The 20859-nt window shown below is 36.2% G+C and overlaps 3 protein-coding genes across 3 annotated transcripts; all 3 read left to right on the top strand.

The window, feature by feature from the left end:
* Positions 1-2839: 2839 nt before the first annotated feature.
* Positions 2840-3364, top strand: LOC141822756 (uncharacterized). Its single transcript, XM_074710087.1, has one exon. The coding sequence runs from the start codon at positions 2865-2867 to the stop codon at positions 3198-3200; it is 336 nt and encodes a 111-aa protein (XP_074566188.1). The 5' UTR covers positions 2840-2864; the 3' UTR covers positions 3201-3364.
* A 6180-nt stretch (positions 3365-9544) lies between these two features.
* Positions 9545-15815, top strand: LOC141823279 (inositol transporter 1). Its single transcript, XM_074710545.1, has 6 exons — positions 9545-10074; positions 10367-10437; positions 10508-10843; positions 11304-11411; positions 11509-11691; positions 15076-15815. Exons 1-6 carry the CDS (start codon positions 9933-9935, stop codon positions 15748-15750), a joined length of 1515 nt encoding a protein of 504 aa, XP_074566646.1. The 5' UTR covers positions 9545-9932; the 3' UTR covers positions 15751-15815.
* A 2067-nt stretch (positions 15816-17882) lies between these two features.
* Positions 17883-19771, top strand: LOC141825655 (uncharacterized protein ycf20). The gene is made up of 2 exons (XM_074713038.1): positions 17883-17976; positions 19297-19771. Exon 2 carries the CDS (start codon positions 19305-19307, stop codon positions 19764-19766), a length of 462 nt encoding a protein of 153 aa, XP_074569139.1. The 5' UTR covers positions 17883-17976; positions 19297-19304; the 3' UTR covers positions 19767-19771.
* The last annotated feature ends 1088 nt before the right edge of the window (positions 19772-20859 follow it).

Raw genomic sequence — 20859 nt, 5'->3', positions numbered from 1 at the left:
CTGAGGTACGATAAAATGTTATCGTAATGAAATTGAGTACATATAAATAAATCGTTAGCAAATCACCGGAGGTTGAGAAGATGGCTTGCGGTGCAGAACTCCGGTGTTACAATAGCTTCTAAAGTGATCATTCACGTGCAGATTGCTATCGGCTTGCTGTGGAATGACTTGAAATTGATGTCTGAAGCCTTCTGTTCGAAGGCCTTTTATAAGACTTTCCGAGCATCTAGAATCCCTTTCCAGACATCTGGAATCCCTTTCTAAGCGTCTCCACGACGTCCGCCGATTCGCCATCGACACTGCTGACTCAGCACTTTCAGTCGTCTGGATTCCCCTTCCAGTCTACTCTTTGCTTACATGGAAGTTTCGGATGAATTTTGATCGCCGCTATGATTATCCAAACCCAGGCGCCTAGAACCTATCCAGTTGCCTGGAAGCTGAGGTGTCCCGACTGTTGGGTTGCAAGGGTGCAAACATAGTCCCACATCTAAAGCACATGGAAAAGATCATGGATTTAAAAGGATGTAAGATATTTCCATAGGTATGAGGCCTTTTGGGGAGAGCCCAAGAACAAAGCCATGAGGGCTTAGGCCCAAAGTGGACAATATCATGTTATTGTGGAGATGCAGACATCCTTGGGGACCCTACAAGTGGTATCAAAGCGAGACCGCTCTTCACCGGACTAACCGCCGGATGAGCCATGATCCAGATCTAACAATATGGTTTGAACCTTAAACAAAAGAAGTGGGTGCTCCCGTGTCTGAATCAAGAGGACCAGACACCAGGTGAGAAGTCCTAGTAGGTCGAGTGGACCGAGGGGCAAAAAGTCCTAGTTGCAGCTAGGTGGAAGTCCTAGTAGGTCGGTGGACCGAGGGGCAAAAAAATCCTGGTGGGTCGAGGATTCAGACCAGGGGGCCTGTGGTCCTTTGTTTGACATAGTTGCAGCTAGGTGAAAGTCCTACTAGGTCAGGTGGACCGAGGGGCAAAAAAATCCTGGTGGATCGAGGATTCAGACCAGGGGGCCTGTGGTCCTTTGTTTGAGGGGGAGATTGTTGGGTTGCAAGGGTGCAAACATAGTCCCACATCTAAAGCACATGGAAAAGATCATGGATTTAAAAGGATGTAAGATATTTCCATTGGTATAAGGTCTTTTGGGGAGAGCCCAAGAACAAAGCCATGAGGGTTTAGGCCTAAAGTGGACAATATCATGTCATTGTGGAGATGCAGACATCCTTGGGGACCCTACACCGACCACTGGGACAACGCCACCTCATCGCTTCACTAGCTTGGTTCACTAACGTGCAGTTGCTTGAATTCATAATTCGGGCGCCAGCTGGATCGCTAGTCGCTTGGATTCCGAATAGAATTACCCGGAATCAAAGTTCTCGCTTCTCCAATCTTGCATTACAAGTTAGTGCAAAAACTAAAGTAGCAGAAATGGATTAACAGTTTTCGAACTATTAAGTGGTCTTAACTTTAGGTTTCTAGTGAAACTCAGGGTTAGACGACCGACGCCTACTGTTCCACTCCGAGAACGTGCCTTTATCCACTCCGCTCGGGAGAATTTACCTGATATGTCAACAAGTCGACTTCCTGCGTAGTCATGATCCTTGATCCCCAGGTTTTGCTGCTAGGCTACCGGTCCATCTGATCGCCTAGACTTCCATCACACATCCGATCCTCCTAACTTGTCTAGATTTCTGTCATGCATCCGGTCCTCCTGACCTGCTTGGACTTGCACCTGGTGCACTTGACCTTGCTAAGACTCCTGTTTGATCCTCCAAACTAGGAGTTGCTTTTGCCTAGCCTCAACTAGGACTTATTTTGTCTAGTCTCAATTAGGACTTGCTTTGCCTAGCCTCAATTAAAACTTGTTTTGCATAGTCTCTACTAGGATTTTTCTATGCTTCCTGCATATTTAGATAAGCTTGTCAGTACACAACACACATTTAACTTGAACTAAGTGTGATCATCAAAATTACAATTCAATCATATGCTGTTTTCCTATACTAATCAAATCATGCGATAAGAGATAATAATATTGAATATTACTGTATCTGAGGATAAGTATATCATTTTACATAGGTTACTGAAAAGGTGGGATGTTTTTTAATTGAAAATAAAAAATGGGCGTTTGGCGTTAACGATTCCAATAAAAAAATCTTTTTTTATTTCTATCCTATATATATATTTTTATAGAAGTCATGCTCCTCTAAATACTACCTCCTAAAATGCTGTCAATTAAAACGGATGGAGCATAGCTGCAAATTGAATGAGTTTTTTTCTCAAAAAAATAAAATTAAAATAAATCAAAAAATTATAATTAATAATGAGAAGATAAATTAAAAAATTATAATTAATTACTATAGAAAGAACATTATTTAGACTTCATTAAAATTTAATTATTATTTATTTTAATAAATCTGTCTTATGATAATTAATTTAATCATGTCTTGAGGACATGAATAAGCTTCCCAACGCCTAATGATTTGGACGTGAGCATGGCCATGGAGCGGCATGCACCTTTCAGTTTCAATCCATTTGTGGCATCATATATATCGATCATGGCGATCGGTGAGATGTAGCTGCTCCACTCCTTGACAAGCTTAATAATTAATTAAGGGGACCTGTCGGCTCCCAACACATTAAACGTGCCCAGGTCTACGTGCCTACCCAGTCCTTTGCCATCTGCCAAGTGCCACCCTGAAAATTTCAGGCATGATTACAAAGAACAAATACATGGATCCTACACACAGCACGGGCATGCTGCTACAGCACCTCGCTATATAGAGCCAGCCACAAGAGGGTTGGCTAGCTGGTGTGGGTGGGGTGGGTGGGTTGTCCCTTTACTTTAATTTGTTCCCATGGAAGAGGACGATCAAAGAGAGCGTCGTCGTCCCGTGCTCGACCTCAACCTGTCGATCAGCGCCAGCACCGGCTCTTGTCCGCCTCCGAGCGAGGAGCCGACTCGAGCTGCAGCCGCCCTGCAGGAGAACGCTACTCACGCCGCGAGGGTGAGGGAGATGGCGCGGCGGGAGCTGGAGCTGGCCGAGCAAGACCTGGCGCGGGCGAGGCTGATCTGGGAGCGGGCCAGCGAGGAGATGGAGAAGGCGGAGAGGATGAAGGCGATCGCCGCCGGAATGAACTCCGCCTGCCTGGAGATCACCTGCCGGAATTGCCACCGGAGGTTCCGCCCGTGAGACCGAGCTACAAGCGCGACTTACTGACTCAGTTCCTGCATGATCCATCTCCTTCTCTTCTTCTTCTCGATCCTTGATTGACAACGTCGATCGTTTGGTTGATAAACTCGATCTATTCATGATTATTCTGTACCATCAGATATCTAAATTTCATCTGAAATAAATCTAGATCATAATTTATGTCTATTTAAAAATTAATTTTTAAAATATTCATCCCATTTGAAATTTGTTCTTATCGCACTCACAAAGTTTATGTGACACGGAATATCGTAAGCAAATGCAAATGCATGTGAAAGTATAAAATAAAATAAAAAGAAAAGAAAAGAATGCTAACATGGCAAAAGTGTAAGGTGATTCAAAGATTTCACTTTTTTTTTCTATGATTGAAGATGATTCTAGTGTGCCACCCTTTAAGTGGACTCACTATGTCATCCCTTTACAAAGGACAATAGATAAGCCTCCTTATAAAGATAAAAACTTTACCCACACTAAAGGAATTTCCATAGGCTCATAAACAAAAGGATAACTTCACAAGTGTTGAACACTACTAAAAAAAAAATTTTAGAGATGGAAAATTCCATTTCTAAAAGTTGTTTTTCCATCTCTAAATAATATTTGAGATAAAATATTCAATCTCAAAATTCGTTAGTGAAAATCGTGATTAATTTTGAAACGAAAATATTTCATCCTTAATTTATTGAAAAATTATTTATAAATCTATTTTTAATTCAATCAAATACAATTAATTTTAATATAATTTTAATTCATTTATAAATCTATTTACAATTCTATTTATAAATCTATATATAATTTTATTTTTAAATTTATCACTAAATTTTATTATATTTCATTTCTATATTTCTCATCTACATATTATTTTACAAGAAACAATCATAGATTTTAAATAAATTAAAAATATTAAAAAGAACTAATTTCTAAATCCAAAAGTACCATTGAGATAAATAAATATTTGCATCATTTAAATAAATTTCACTATTAATTAAACTATAAGTAATTGTATAAATTTAAAATATCATCATAAATAATCTAATCTTTACATACATTGTCTATCACGATGCTCATCACTTCCTCTTAGATATAAATAATTTGCATATTTCATCTCTTGAATCATTTTATGAACCATTTTTTTGAGATTTTCTTTTCTTTATCTGCCTTCCTTGATAAACTTTTTCTTCTCTTTGCTTACTTTTTGTGATAATCAATTTCAATTTGTTTTTACTTTCAATTATTTCTTCCTTCATCCTCTTACTAGTAGCACATATGTCTTCAATTTCTTTCCTTAGCCCTCCCTTGTCTCAAACTCATGAGATCAATTGCTTCTCTTGTACAGATTATCAAACCAACATAGTTTGTTGAGACAATCTAGCAAATCAAAACATAAAACGAGTAAGTCTTACAATATCAAAATTTTTAATACAAATAAATTGAGATTGTACAAAAGCCATAATCAACATCAATGTTCATCCGCGGATTAGTCCATAGTTATCTGTCAATGCTAAAGAATCAACAAGTCTGTTCTTTTGGCTTTGAAACAATGGACATCACAAAACAATGAACATTAGGTCAGTGTGAATAAATATTTAGATAGGATTTTCTTCGAATCTGAATCCTAAAATCTCTAAGTATAGATAATAAAATGGAATACAAGACAATACAAGAGGCTTGTTGATCTTCTTACTACACATTGATTAATTTAAATCACAAACTAAAAAAGATTAATATCCACAAACACAATACCACATGAACTCTAAACACTGACAAGGAATAATCTTGTAACATTAGTAAACAAAACTACAGCATATAGTACCAAGCAAAAGATTAAAAGATGGTTCTGAATGCTATCAACACCTCATTAATCACCTCAAGGAACTACCCCCTCAAAGCACTACCCAATCTTATCAACAACACCAGTTCAAAGAAGCTGTCTGTACAAGTAAAACCTGAAAAACCACAGAAGCAAAAGCATCAAATACAGAAGGCTTTTGAATTGAAATTTGAACGAATAGCACACTTAAGTAATCGAATCAAAAGTAGGTAAAATAATAGGCTGCAACAACCAACAAGTGGTTAAAAGTGTAGCAGTAAGAGTAAAACTTTGGACCTGCTAACAAGAACAGATTTAAACAAATTATGTTTGAAGAATGAATCGCACAGTAACTACCTTAAAAACTTAATTTTTAGCAGCAAAGTAGTCTCCTTCCAAGTAATCATGGACCAATGTCGTAATTGGGTTGCTCAAGGAATGTCCTGGATGTTAGTAACATAGGGGAAAGTACCAACAAAATTCATGTGATAACAAAGACATGAAGAACACAGAAGATCTTCTCTTTAACCCATCCAGCACAATGCCCCGGAGAACAAACTGACCCAATCACCATGCAATTCCAGAGGACAATATCCCTATGCGACAATACATCAAGCACCTATTTCGCCTCGTTCAATATCCCTATGCATAAAGTCATGGACCAGAGCTCTAGCAACGAACATCTCATCTGAAAACCCAACCTTGAACATCGCGATGTGAATTTCCTGGAGCCCACTGAAAGCGTCTCTAATTTTAGGCATGAATCACAAGCAGTATCATATAGGTGACGTTTATTTGTATGCTAGACATTATCCACGCAGATTGGGAACGGGTTATTGTCGGAAAAAGGAAGTCTTAAATTGGTTTCTGACGTCGCATACATGCTCCAAACTAGTTTTCGCTGAATGAGGAGCACAGGGAGTACCTACGGTGGAGAGGCGAGATCCGGCGGTGGCACAGGCAGTGAAAATAGGGAAACCGGCGCCAGTGGAGTTGCGGCGGCAGCGATTGCGTGGGGATGAGAGAAGAGGCTGCGGTGGCGAGGAAAAGGAGCGCAGGGTCGGAGGCTTGGTGGACACACAGGGTTTGGGAAACACTTATATAAATAGTATATTTTTATATAATTATGAGGACTCCATTAAAAGAACTTAATCCTCCTACTTAAAAAAAATTATTTCTAATTATTTTAATTAATTATAATGTAAATAAATTAGTTATTTAATTATTATTATTTGATATATAACATATTTATAATAACAAAATGGGCCGAAATGGCGATATGGGACGAGCGGAGGCAATTCCAAATTCATTTCAAACTTCTCTCAAATTTCTTTTCAAATATCATATTTTATAAGTGGACTATTAATTTTATAACAAATTATCTTTGATTTACATAAATCTAAAACAAAAAAAGCTACTTGTCACAATAAACTCCCGTCACAAATTTATGACGGGAATCCGCACCGTTCGATTTTAAAGTTAAGATTAAATCTAGACCGTAGATTGAATGAGTGATTGCGATGACCTGAATTTAAGCTTTTATTTTAAAATCGAACGGTCCAGATTCCCATCACAAATTTGTGACGGGAATCTGTTGCGATAAGGATCCCAACTGAATCTAAAATAGATTTTATTTTTGTTTTAATTTTGTACTAAATTTTAAACGAAATTTTTAATAGAAATTATACTATTTCAAAATCTATTTATAATCCGTATTTAATTTTATTTATAAAAATTTATTTGTAGTTTCATCCCAAATTTATTATAAATTTCATCTCAAATTTTTTAAATATTATATTTTATTAAAGTAAAATATATTAATAATTCTGTAATAATTTATTTAAATCTGAACTAAATTATAATCCCATCTAAAAAAACCTTATTTTAAATAGATTTTTTTTTTGACAAATATAATTTCACTTCTAACAGATATTTATTTGTTCATAAAAAATTATTTATAAATCCATTTCAAATTTATTTTAAATTTTATCTTAAATTTTTTTATATGTTATATTTTATTTAAGTAAAATGGATTAGTAATTCATAATTTCATCTTAATTAAAAATATGTTTTTTTTTCTTGAAGTAGAAGCCTTAAGAAAATGTTATCCAAGCTGTTAGATATGCTTTGGCACTTTAGTACGGGAGCAAATCAAAATAAGAATATGTTAGATAAAATCTTAATTGCAAATATTTCATTATGTGTCTAACATTTGTGTACCTGTGTGAACCTTCTTCTATATCCGTGGGACTGACTTTAAGAGGACCGTTGAGATATTAGATCTATCTTTTTTTAGTGCTCAAAACATCATGAAAGACTTAAGCTTATATATATAAGTTATGGTCCAAAATTTATTTGAAAATCAACATTATGTGAGTAATTTCCTCCTTTAACTATAAGTTGACCTAAAGTTTATGACTTGAGCTGAATAAACACAACTCGAAAGAAAGAAGAAAAAACTTCATCACAACATTGATACAATCTATATTTGAAAACAAACCTAAAATTAGTAGATAACAAATATATTTAAAGTTAATGCCATGTAAAGGGTTTATCTTGCACACTTGATATGTCATTAAATAAATTTTATTACCAAACCATTAAACATCATAATTAATTAAAATGAACTACAATGGAGGCACCATAGCCCCAATATTTTTGTTTTGTTGTTTTGTTGTTAGACAATTGATTTAAGTTGGAGAAAATAAATACTGATAGATGTTCATACTAACAATTGGAAAATTAAAGTTGTGCTACCTTTCTGCGATAATCTTATTTTCTAAAAGGGCAGATTCAAATTTAAACCACAATAGTATCTTCTTCTTTGCCATATAAAAAAATTTAAATAAACAATGTACATTCAATGTGTAGAATATTTAACTGTTTTATAAACATAGAAATTCCTTCGTATATAGAATATTTTTCATATTTAGCTATAAATTTATAAAGAATCATGGAAAAATATGTATACGAGTAAAAAAAAATTGTCATAAGGAAATAATAAAATCAAGTTTACTTTAAAAATTATTTTTAAATGTTCAAAAATATATCAAAATTTAAAAAAGATATAATTTTTTTAATTTTAATTTTTATTTTGTTTAAGCTAAATACTATATTATTCGGAATCTTAAATACTATACCTTAAATTTAAAAAAATTATATTAGATGTTCAGTGGATGTATTATTTTTTTATCATTTAAGTTTTTTTTTTTGAATTTAAGGATTGAATTATAGTATTAAATAAAAAATTAAAATAAAAAAAATTTAGTTGCTCAGAGGATGTGAAGGATAAAAAGTGCAAGATAACAATCCAAGGTGAGCACCCAAAGTTTTTTTCATTTTGAATTTTTTTATACTTAATACTATAACCCAACCTCTACCCTTTGTTTGGGAGGAAGTGAGGGAAGGGGAGGAGAGGGTAAATAAGGGGAAGAAAAATTTTGATCCTTATTTGGAACGGAATGAGTTAAGGAGGGGAAGGGGAGAGAAAGGTAAACTTTATCCTTCCATGTTCATGAATCATTAAGATATCTTACATTTCAATTTGGGATGTAAGAAAGGGAAAGGGAAACTCAAAATTATTTAATTCTATTTTTATTTTTATTTTAAAATATTAATTTTTAAATTAACTTATCTATATCTCGTTTTTGGATCGTTGCTCCTTACATAACATATGCCGTTACTGTTCAGTGTCCAATCGCTCGTACTCTACAACATCGACATCGGTCCTCGTCGCAAATCTTTTCGAGGACAAGACTCAATAGAACAGAGATAAATAATCATAATTTTTTTTTCTTCTCCTTCAAAGATAAGGACTTTTCTAAAAAGCATACGTTATCTATTTTAAGACTTTCTATATCCCAACTTTTACATATAATATTGATAAAATTTTATAATTTCTTATCCATTCTATATATATATATTTTTTTTAAAAAATAAAAATATTTTTATAATTTTATATATTTAATATATTATTTTTTCTTTCAAATATGATGCCAATATTGTTGGAATATGATATATATAATATAATATAATATAATATAATATAACGGTACACGTGTTCTATTACTAGGCGTTAACAAAACGAAGTTTCCGGAAACGGCAAGAAGATGACACCTACACGTCTTGTGATCCGGATGGGTAGCCCATCCTTATTTAGACAACATTCAAAAACAGAAGACATCTAGACTAATCTACTACAGTTTACTCACCACTCTGCCCTGTTTCATGGCTACTACAATGCTGTATCCTGTTTTACTAAATACAGAGAATCGTACTCTGTGCCTCGTGGTCGCAATGTTTTATCCACAATCCACATCTCATCTTCTGTAGCAAATGGGAATGATTTGCCTGTAAGCTTCATACAGCGAACAGGAAACTAGAGGTTAGAACCGTTCCAACCCTTTACTCCAACAGTGCAGAATAACCTTGTCCGCTGATTCAAGCAATGCAGCTGATCAGTGAGAACAAAACTCCGGAAAGGTAAGATAGAAACGGAAGCTCGGCTCTTCGTCGTCTTTAGGCCTCGATGGAGTCACCAATTTGTTGGGATGTTGGGATGCAAATCTCATCCTTATGCTTTGGTGATCGCAATCGGCGGTAGGAGGTCGCGTCTCATCGCTTCTTGCTTTGATTTGGTTCTCCTGAAGCTGTTCTGTACTGAATGTTCGATCGGCCGCAGCAATGGGAAGAGACATCGGTTTGCTTTGGCGTCGTGTTTGATTGAAACTTAGAAGCCGTGGATTAAGCTTTCTCAGTGGTTGATTGGACATCCGACCAAAAACCTCGTTAATCTTATTTCTAGCGAACTGTCCGAAGTCTTTGATTTTGGGGGAGTTCTAGTAGTTCGAGCTGAATCTTTGGCTGGTGGATTTTTGAGCATAGTTTGGGCTTTGCTGCGACGTAGGATGACGATACAGTCTTCTCCTGGGAGCTCGGGTCTCATCGATGCCTCGGCGAAGAGGGACACCTCCTATTTTAGCAATTTCTATTTGATCGGCCTCACCCTCACCGCCGGCATCGGTGGTTTTCTGTTTGGATACGATACCGGTGACTAAATCTATACTTCTTCGTTTTTTATAGTCCCAAATCTATGTCTTTTTTGTGTAACTTGGGTTAAAGATTTACTCAGTGTTTCTGTTAGTAGGATCTATATGTACAAGAAAATTTTCGGTTTAGCACTTCTTATCGTGGAGTGGTCGACGATCATTCTAATGTTTAATGTGATACTTTCCATCGGTTACTAGAATTTGATATTTTCACAAATATGCATCCTTTTACTAACGTCGTTAGGACGATCAATAATGCAAGTGGCAGAAGGCTAATCGATTTTGTTCTTTAGGTGTTATATCTGGTGCCCTTCTTTACATTCGTGATGATTTTGCTGTGGTGGCTGAAAACCATGTTTTACAGGTAATAGGATAAGTACAGTGTTTATGTTATGTGAACGTATTGCTGAACTATTGAATTGTTCTGCTTGTAGGAAACAATTGTCAGCATGGCAATAGCAGGAGCTATAATTGGAGCTGCAGGTGGTGGATGGGTGAATGATGCCTATGGGAGGAAGAAAGCTACTCTTCTTGCTGATACCATTTTTGCCATTGGATCTGTTGTGATGTGCGTTGCTCCAGATCCGTACGTTCTCATATTTGGAAGGCTTCTTGTTGGTTTGGGCATTGGAATAGCATCAGTTACAGCTCCCGTTTATATTGCTGAAGTATCACCTTCAGAAATCAGGGGAGGTCTAGTTAGCATGAATGTACTCATGATCACAGGGGGACAGTTTCTTTCCTACCTTGTAAATCTTGCTTTTACTCAGGTAAGTTCGTTTTTATATCCTAATGATATCAGTAGGCAATAAAGATTTTAGGATGTATTTTGGACCCCTATAGTTTTAAACACTTAGATGCAACCCACATTCGAAAACTGCATTGCTTACGACAACCACAATTCAAGAACTAGAAGTCACGTCCTAACTCCTAAGGTCAGGGACATAGATCTTATTTTGGTCCTGTATATTCCACAGTTACTCTATTTTCTGTCTTTTTCTGTTATCACTTACTTTTGGGTTAATGTTGTTTTCTAGAGAGTGATTTGTCCTAATAGCATTATTATGTGCTTTTGATTATGAATCATGGAATCATGCTCTCATTATAAATTGTAGCTTAATTATTTGCTTTCTAGTGTTTTTTGAGCATCCAGGGGGAATGCTATGAATTATTGTCAGTCTAGTACTCTTGTTCCTTGATATTTGATTAATTGAACACGCCCGGTGATAGGTTCCAGGCACATGGCGATGGATGCTCGGAGTTGCTGCACTGCCAGCAGTGATGCAGTTTTTTCTAATGCTGTTTCTTCCTGAATCACCTCGCTGGCTTTTTCTGAAGGTGAATTAACTCACTGCAGTCTGTTAAATTTTCTTGTGCTCCCAGTTTTTTGTGGTTAAACGTTGATCTTTAATATTAAATCTTCCTTGATATCTAGAAAGATAAAACTGAGGCCATAACAGTTCTCTCAAAGATCTATGATCCTCATCGATTGGAGGAGGAGATAGATGAACTGACAGTTGCTTCTGAGGAAGACATGAACTCACAGAATGTTGGATGCTTTGATGTTCTTAATTCGAAAGAAATGCGGCTTGCATTTCTTGCAGGAGCTGGCCTTCAGGTGAGTGAGATAATGTTCCTTTCAGGATTCTGGATTTCTCATGTCAGTAAAACCTCAGTTATATTAACTTATAAGACAAAATAACAAAAGCATTTTGTTTAAGTCCAAAAATGGAAAATCAGACTACCACTGTGCGGTGCAGGGGCAAATATTTTGATTTATTGTTGTAGTTAGATTGGTTCTGTGAGTAGATTACACAAATTGTCGTGTTTGTATACACACACCTACACTGCCACACACACAACAAGCATGTACATACACGGTGTAAAATATCAGAGTAATTTAAGACATGCTGAGAAATTATAAGCATTTTTGGCAGTTGTGAACTAAGATGAAATAAATCGCAAATCAACAATGCCACTGTCTACAAAAACAATTTAGGAAAAACACTGAGATTGTAGTGACGACAATGTGAATGACAGACCCCAATGCCATTTTCTCCATACTTGGTCTGGCTAGGCTGCAGAAGTGATTGGTGGATGTCTAAGTATTTCATTTTTGGGTATCTTACTCAAAGCCTTTTAGATCCTTTTCCAATCAGTTTCTGCTAGTTGCATCATTAGGTTCATGTTCCAAGTAAATCCATGTGCCAATATGATATACTTTCAGGAACTAACAACCAGTTTATTTCAGAGGAGGGAAGTTGGAGAGGGAGGATGAAGTATAGGGGGAGGGTGAGGAGGTGGGAAGAGGATGGAAGAAATTTGTTTACTTGGGAGATGGAAAGGAGAAGGGGAAAAAGAGGTGAGTAGGAAATGACCACGATACTACCCCCATCGTTCTGCTCAACCAGCTCAGGGAAGAGAAATTTTATTTGGAGACTATTGTCTTAGGGGAGGACCACTTCTTGAGACATAGTAGATATCTTCTTTCTTAGACCTGCCAATCATCTTCCTTAAAGATTAAAAAATGTCACGTTAGATTCCAAATCTTTGATATTTAGCTAACTGAAAGTGAATTGCAGTTTACAAGTACATGCAAAATAGATTTCAGTTCCAAATCGGCTATAAGTCAGATGCAAAACAAGTTCATTGATCCATACTGTTTATGGAGGCTTTCAGTCAGGATAAAAAACACTTGGTGCCTTGGTCAAACTCATGGCCCCTTGGACAACTGAGTTTGACTTAAAGGCCTACAAATATCCTCAGATGAGCATAAGATGAATTTTTCTATCCAAGATCTCTCTAGTATATCAAACCTAAAGGTATTGATGGAGGCTTGTTCAATAGGTAAACTATGCTATTCTCATCGTGCTCTTCACTTGCTCTGTAATGGTCCTATTCATTTGCTCAACAACTCTATTGTGTTTAGGTATCTTAGGTTGTATAAACTCATGTCAGATACCATGCTTAGGTCAAGTACTCCTTAAACTCAGTAGACATGTATTCTCCATTATTATCTAAGACATTTAACCTTTTTTGTCTCTCGTTTTCTACCATAACATGTAACTGTTATAGCATATAAACCAAAGTCTTCTTCAAAGTATCATCAATAGAAGTGACAAAGATCCTGTGACCACCTAAGAACTCCACCTTAATAAGACCACAAACATCGTAATGAATTAGCTCCAGGTTGTTCCCTTTCCTCTCTGCTCCAGTACCGAAAGAGACTCTATGCCACCTTTCAAACAAGCAATTATCATAAAGATTCGACTTCATATGCTTAGTGTAATAAGAGATTGCTTAGTTCACAAGTCCAAATGCTCCTCTATCATGTGTCCTAGTCTCTTGTGTTATATGTTGATTGATCCATCATCCTACATAACATCAAATACTTCCTCTAGCAATCATGAGTAACCCTCTATTTAATCTCCAGAATCAGAAAATTCAGTAAAATTGAATTTGTGTAGATTGGATATACGATGAACATTCCTCAAAACCATAAAATTTGTGTTAGTCTGGATTTGTATTCCTACCACCTATTCCCAGATCTTGCTAGTAGTACTGTTGCCTATTTTCACAAGTTTCCTGCTCTATAGGTAATAAAATATCCTCTCTTAGAGACAATGATATGGCGCATTGGCGCTTCTAGGTACACAATCCATTTCACATCAGAAAGATCTGATGATGTAGCAACTGTTGTATCATCTGCCTTGTGTTGCTTTTTTGATTATCTTCAATTCTTCTTAAAGTGTTCAGGATGTGTACCCAATCTCGTATCCAAATTAGTGATAGTTCATGATTTGATGATAGAGTGACTGTTGCAGCAGTCTAGTCATCTACCTTTTTGCTGCTTTTTGTTGCCCTTTTGATTTTCTACAGTTCTTAAAGTGTTCATGTTTTTCATAGTGAAAATATTTCAATTCTTTACTCTTTGACCTGCTGCCTACTGATCATTGTCCATGGCTTTTCTAGCTTTACTCCTTTATTTTGGTAAGTGTTTCATCTCTAGAACCTGTAGTGTAACCATTATGCTCCTCCTTAATCATTCAATCAGGATGTTGTCTTTATCCCTAGTGAAATTCAACTTACTTCAGGGGCTGAGTTATTCAGCATAACAAGAGTCTTCCAAGTATTTGGCACTGAATATGCAATATCAGTCCTTGCATCTCATCATTCTAAACAAACTTTTTTTTGCAACCATTTGACTTAGAATCCCCTGAAACTTTTTTAGAAGCTTTGAAGCATATATTTTATTCTTATACTTGAGGTTCACAGATTTTCTAATCATGAAGGTATTGCCTTCCTCTCATGCACATTCTCAAGTTTACACCTTGAGGATGTCTTTAATATCACATGGTGAATAATGCTATGATGTTTCCACCTACTAATCATAACATAATCTAGCTTGTCAGTCATTTGTCAATCTGTGTCATTCTTCTTACCATCTGATTTCACATCTTTCGAATTAATCAGTTCTTCTATGCCTTTTTAAAACAACATATCCTTCATCAAAATATTTTTCAAATGACATAGTAAAATACAACATCACACCTGACCCAGCATCCTGATCATCAATCTGTAATCTTGCTAAATCAATCTGTAAGGTCACACTATCCATTAAGCTAGATTGTATGTTAGACTTTGGTTCTCATTAACTCCAAGGCACTAGCTATCGGGTTGCATTTGACAATTCAGATTTTTTAGTCCCTTAGGAAAATAAACTCCTGCATAATGGTTCAGGTACTAAATGTAGTCGATCACAATGACTTCTAATATTCAGTATGCTAGTTGAATGACTTCCAGATTGCTTGATTTTTCAGTGAAGTATAAGTTTAGATTCAATGGATCGATTTTCTAGAAAACGTTATTCTTTTGACCATTGCAAATTGTGGAATAGTAAAGTCTTTCTTATATTTACTTTTAACTTGCATTATTGACTCTTTATGCACTGTAAGTTATGTATGCATTGATAACTTATTCTTTGTAACTTTGCTTGTGGCAGGCTTTCCAGCAGTTCACTGGAATAAATACAGTTATGTACTACAGCCCTACGATCGTCCAGATGGCTGGTTTTACTTCAAACCAACTTGCTCTGCTGCTCTCTCTGATTGTTGCAGGGATGAATGCAGCTGGTACAATTTTAGGAATCTTCCTCATTGATCGCTGCGGCAGGCGTCGATTAACACTCTGCAGTCTAGCAGGTGTTGTTATATCACTTCTCATACTTTCGGGGGCATTCTTTTTGCAATCATCAGGGGTTAAGTCTCACTTATGTGAGATGCAAGCTCTTCATACCACCTGTGACAGGAGCCTTGGCTGGGTGGCTGTTTTAGGGCTTGTTCTATATATTGGCTTTTTCTCTCCGGGGATGGGCCCTGTTCCATGGGCAGTCAACTCAGAGATTTACCCAGAGGCCTACCGGGGGGTGGGCGGAGGCATGTCTGCTACTGTGAATTGGGTCTCAAACCTGATTGTCTCACAAACATTCCTATCGATAGTTGCAATTGTGGGGACAGCTGGGACTTTCTTGATCATTGCTGGAATTGCAGTGGCTGCATCTGTGTTTGTGGCACTTTTTGTTCCAGAAACAAAAGGCCTGAGCTTTGAGGAGGTGGAAAGCCTTTGGAAGGAGAGGGCATGGGGATCTGAAGATGCACAGCAGCGCCTACTAGCCTGAGTTGGCATGGTCTCTGAATCAATTTGCATTTGCAATGCAAGTGTACAACACCTCCGTGAAAGAAGTGATAGATAACAGTTTGATAGGCAGATGCGATTCCTGGTAGATTCCATCAGTCACTGTAAGGTATATTTTGAAATGTTCTGCAGCTGCCAGACCTTTTCATTTTGTTGGCAAAACTTGATAAAGCTCATTGTTTCCTCGAAGTCGCTACGTCCCATGGAAGGTTATGTTATTATTGCTTGCTTGAGAACTAAGCTAAGACAGTCCTGTTCCATTGCTTGTGTCCTTTGGTTCCGTCGAAAGAGAAAATGGAGAATTTACAGCAATCTTACCGATTAGCCATCTGCCTTATTCAAGCTAATAATGTTTCACAACTTCTGAGGCCACTGCAACTTTCATGGCAATGGCATAGTTAAAATCCCAAATCAAGTTACTAATTGAGCATGAAGAAAAGCAATGATGTATTTGTATTTTGGTTCGTCAAAATATTGATTTTTGTTTGATTAATTTTAGAGGTAGACGATTTACTCTTTCTACTATAATTTATACATGTTCTGATCAAATATCATGGACGGTCAGTAGTTAACAAACGACCCGATGTGTGTGATCTTCTGGAAGAGCTTGATGAGGAAGATGATGGAAATCTGAAACACACTTTAGAAAGAGATTAGATTGATGTCGGTGAGTCCTGACAAACCATTTCGGCTTAATTTAGGATTTTTTCAAAGGGATAGAATGTAGAAAGGAAGGAATATGATGATAGAAGAGTTTAAAAAGTTGAACTAGAAAGAAAAGAAAAAGTTTTAGAAATTTTTTTTAGAATTTATATAACTGTTGAAAGAACATCTCCATATCGACTAGAGCGACATCATTATAAAAGTGTATGAGGAGACCAAATATGATGAATGCTCATTACTTCCATTTCTTTTTGGTATTATGTGCAGAAAGAGGGTATTCAAGGAAAGCAGATCTGATAATCTCATAATTACTCTTTTATTCTTATGCTGTCACATGTCTCAGAAATATTTGTAGCGGATCCACAAAAGACAAAGATTCATGAAGATACGTGAAATTGGGACCCAAGGCTGAGATGACATATGAGGTCGAGATAGTGAGGTGCCGAGATGCTGAGCTATTGAGATGCTAAGGTGTCAAGGTGGTCGAGGTGCCAAGTGGACGAGTGTTTGAGATGACCGAGATGGCCGAGGTGCCGAGATGGCCAAGATGACTAAGTTGCCGAGATGATCGAGGTGCCGAGATTGCCGAGATGGCTGAGGTGTTGAGATGAGGTGCCAAGATGACCGAAGTGTTGAGTGGCCGAGTGTCTGAGAGGGGCCGAGACAGTGTAGTCAAGATAGGACTTGGGACCGAGATGGCGTGGTCAAGAAGAGGCTCAGGCCGAGACGGTATGACCAAGATAGAACTCGAGACCTAGATGATCAAGACGGCATGGCTGAAATGACAATATGAGATCGAGTCCTTAGTCCGTCTCAACCCAACTTCACTTCGGATGGAACCATCTTCCCTCGAGTCCATTTAACTAGTACTATCAAATCAATCCTAGGCTTGACTTTCACTTAACTCTCGTCCTTCATCCGAAAAGGAGCAATGTTACCCGTTGCCCCTGCATTAATGCACATTCAAAAATTAACTTTTTAGTATATCATCTCATTTGGATTTTTTTTGTATTTTTCGTAGTGCTTTATCATTGTGTGGGAGCTTTGAAACATGTGGTCTTGCTTGTTTGTTGCTAAATCAACATATGATAAATAATTATTTATTCTCATTATTTATTATTAAAATAGTGTTAACATTTTAAATATCTAACTTTTAACATTTGCAAATATATTAATGTAATTAATAATGATGATGATTAGTGGTAAGTATATTTTCAAAGTCCTTAAAAATTGAAACAAAAATACAATTCTTATCCCTTGAACTTTTATTTTTCAGTAATTTTTTTTCTTATTTTTAAGGAGATCAAACATTAGAAAATATCGTCAAACGTTTTTGTTAGGAGCCCAATTAAGGCCCAATTATTGAAGCCTTGGTAAGGGCAATCCGGCCCAATTGAAATTGATTGGAAATCCTGCCCTCGTTCATCCATCTCTCATCTCGCTCCTCCCGTCTGCGGACTTCGGATCGCCTTCCACCGATTCTCTTCGTTTCTTGCTTTCATCGCCTCTACTCGAAGAACTACAATCGATTCCAGATCTCACGGATGTAAGCATACAGAATTCACAATGGATTTCAATTTTTCCTGCTTCTATAGTATTCTCTTTCTTCCTTTATCTGCTCCAGGCTGTAACTCGATCGAGACGGATGTATGATTTTTACCTGTTTCTAATCACTAATCTCAATCGCTTAGAATCTGTTTAAGTCAGTCGATTAATTCTTTGTCTCCTGTAGTTGCTCGAATTTTCTTATCTTTATTAGTATCATTTTGACCAGAACAGATGTGTAATTGGCGAGGTAGTTGTTAGGTGGGGGAGGCTTAGGTCTGCCTTCTATCTGTGCTTGTGATTGTTTCGATCTATTATATGTTATACCAGCCTTCTAGGTGTTTGTTGTAATGTGTCAAAGAAGCTTAGTGGAAAGTTAATTTTTTGGATTAGATTCGGCTGCTTACTATATTCTTCGCTCTTTAATTCCTGTGGAAGTTGCAATTTTTGTGTAGATTATGTTCTTTCTTCACTTGTTGTAGTCTTTGGTTTCAGCCCTACCAGAGTGGTTGTCCTTGCTCACTCTTCCCTTCAAGTCGTAAGACATTACAATAAATTCTGCATCATAATCATTATCTCTGTTAATTAATTAAAATTAGTTAGCATACAATTCTTGGTGTCGTCCAAATTAGCGAATATATTGTGTAGGTCGTATGCACATCTGAATTATGTGGTTTGAACTTTGTCTGGCAAACATATTATCTAATTTTAATGCTTGTTTTCTGAAAGTTAAACTAATGATGGAGCACTCGTATTAACAATCTTATGCATAATTTTATGGGCTAACTTCCTATTTGAAAGGCCTTGTTCTTTCCAGACCTCTTTATCAATTTACTATTTAAGCAATAGAGCCAAGTGTTTGAAGGCTTACACTTGTAAGAAATTAACATGGAATTACATTTAATAGTATTCCATGATCTCTCTCTCTCTCTCTCTCTCTCTCTCTCTCTCTCTATATATATATATATATATATAGTCCAGATAACTGTGCCAGAATTCACATTTCTGTTCAGAAACCACATACTGCTTTTAGTTTGTCATGATGTTCAGTTGATTTTGACATGCAATCACAATTTCACTTTATAGTTGTTTTTGTATTGTCATATTGAAGACTAAACTCTTGCTATGCAATGTGTGTTTGTTTAGAACTAAAGCTCATAACTTGACCCTTGCATGGATTGGTTTACTGATGGTCTTCTTGCTCCTAAATAATCACCCCTAATTTCTTCCTCATCTTAGTCTCTCTTTGTTTTTGCATTAGAAATTTTGAACACAGTAATATGAGTGTTTTGATACATCCCCTTTCTCATTTGATCTGCAGTCTACAAAATGGCATGTTGTTCAACTTTTATTCAGCCAGTGAACCTTGGTCTTGGATCACAAACAAAGCTCTTCCTTCACAAATCCAAAGTTCCAGTATGGAGCTATTCACCTAGAAAACTCCTTATTCGAGCAGTACAGGAAAATGAGGGTCCACGAAGACTAGTCGACATCATTCGCCTCGTCCCAGATATCTCAAGGAACTACTTCAAAAGCCGTCCTAGGAGAGCACTTTTTGGTGGTATCTCATTGTTGGGTGGCTTCTATGTTGCACAGACGATCTCTCTATCATTTGGTGCATTGGGAGTGAATGATGTAATTGCTGCAGTGGTATGTGTCCTCCTTACAGAGTATGTGACAAAGTTTTACTACAGCCGACCCAAAGTAACCTTCCCTGTTGCATTACTCAACAATTTTAAGATGGGGTTCACGTATGGACTTTTCATTGATGCTTTTAAGCTTGCTAGTTAGTATGACATTCCTTTTTATAAGATGTGCCTCTTTGGTTGTCTGTATATGAGCCTCAGCCTCCTTTATGCCAAATTTTATTATTATTATTATTATTGTTATTATTATTATTATTATTTTGGCTATTTAGGTGTATAGGTTTTGTCCAATTAATTTTGCAGATAGACAATCTTTCTTTTTTATTTGCCTATCAGGTAAATACATATTTAGAAATCAATCTCTAGAATATTTTCTAATTCTCTTATTATTTTTCTTCTGAGTGCTTTATGCGGGCAATGAAATTTAGAGGTGGTTCTAATTAGTTGATATCATATATTAACCTAGTGGACATTCTACCCATTATTTTCTCTGTAAACTATTGTTCAAATTCTGTAAAGATAATTTTTTAAAATTTTTTTTACACATTCAAATTCAATATTCAAGAGAATTTGCATTGCGTCATGAGCCGAAGCTGATTTTGAGTTGGAAATCAAATTGTTTTTGTATTCCCAAATTTATTTGAATATTCAAAATTCATGTCTAAAATATATGAACGTGCAGAAATTAATGCTCGAAATTATTTGAAATCCAAATTTTAGTTATCTAAACACAGTTTTTAAAATTATGAAAATAATCAATTTCATTGTTTGAAATATTGTAAATTAATTTTTGAATATTTTACATTTAAAATGAATTGTTTCTAAATGACTATCTGATCTCAATTTGATCCTGATTAAATAAATTTAAACCAAATTCCAAATGCAAAATGAACTTAAACACTAAATCTAAACTCAAAATTCAAATCAGACTGTATCGAATTGAAGACCATTAATTCTACAAACACCTCATTTAGATTTATAAGCGCACCATCCTTGATCTTGCGACGATATCTTCATCCTAATCACATCAAAACAATACTAAAAACAACATTAAATTACGCGCCATACTAAACACAACATTCAGTAAATCCACACTAGAATTTCATTAAGGGTTGTAGTTAAAGACGGAATCGGGTCATCTAGCCTAAGATTTCAATGAACCAAAAGGAGTTTCCCATGATGAAAAATCACGTTGATTGTTGAATGCAGAATCGGATATGCTTCTAGATTTACTCTAA

This window comes from Curcuma longa, chromosome 3, assembly GCF_044706935.1.
Source record: "Curcuma longa cultivar G26 ecotype Majalengka, Jawa Barat chromosome 3, ITB_CL_G26_1.1, whole genome shotgun sequence".
NCBI classification, from domain to species: domain Eukaryota; kingdom Viridiplantae; phylum Streptophyta; class Magnoliopsida; order Zingiberales; family Zingiberaceae; genus Curcuma; species Curcuma longa.
The sequence above is the reverse complement of the archived record's forward strand: the minus strand, read 5'-3'. Positions and strand labels throughout refer to the sequence as shown.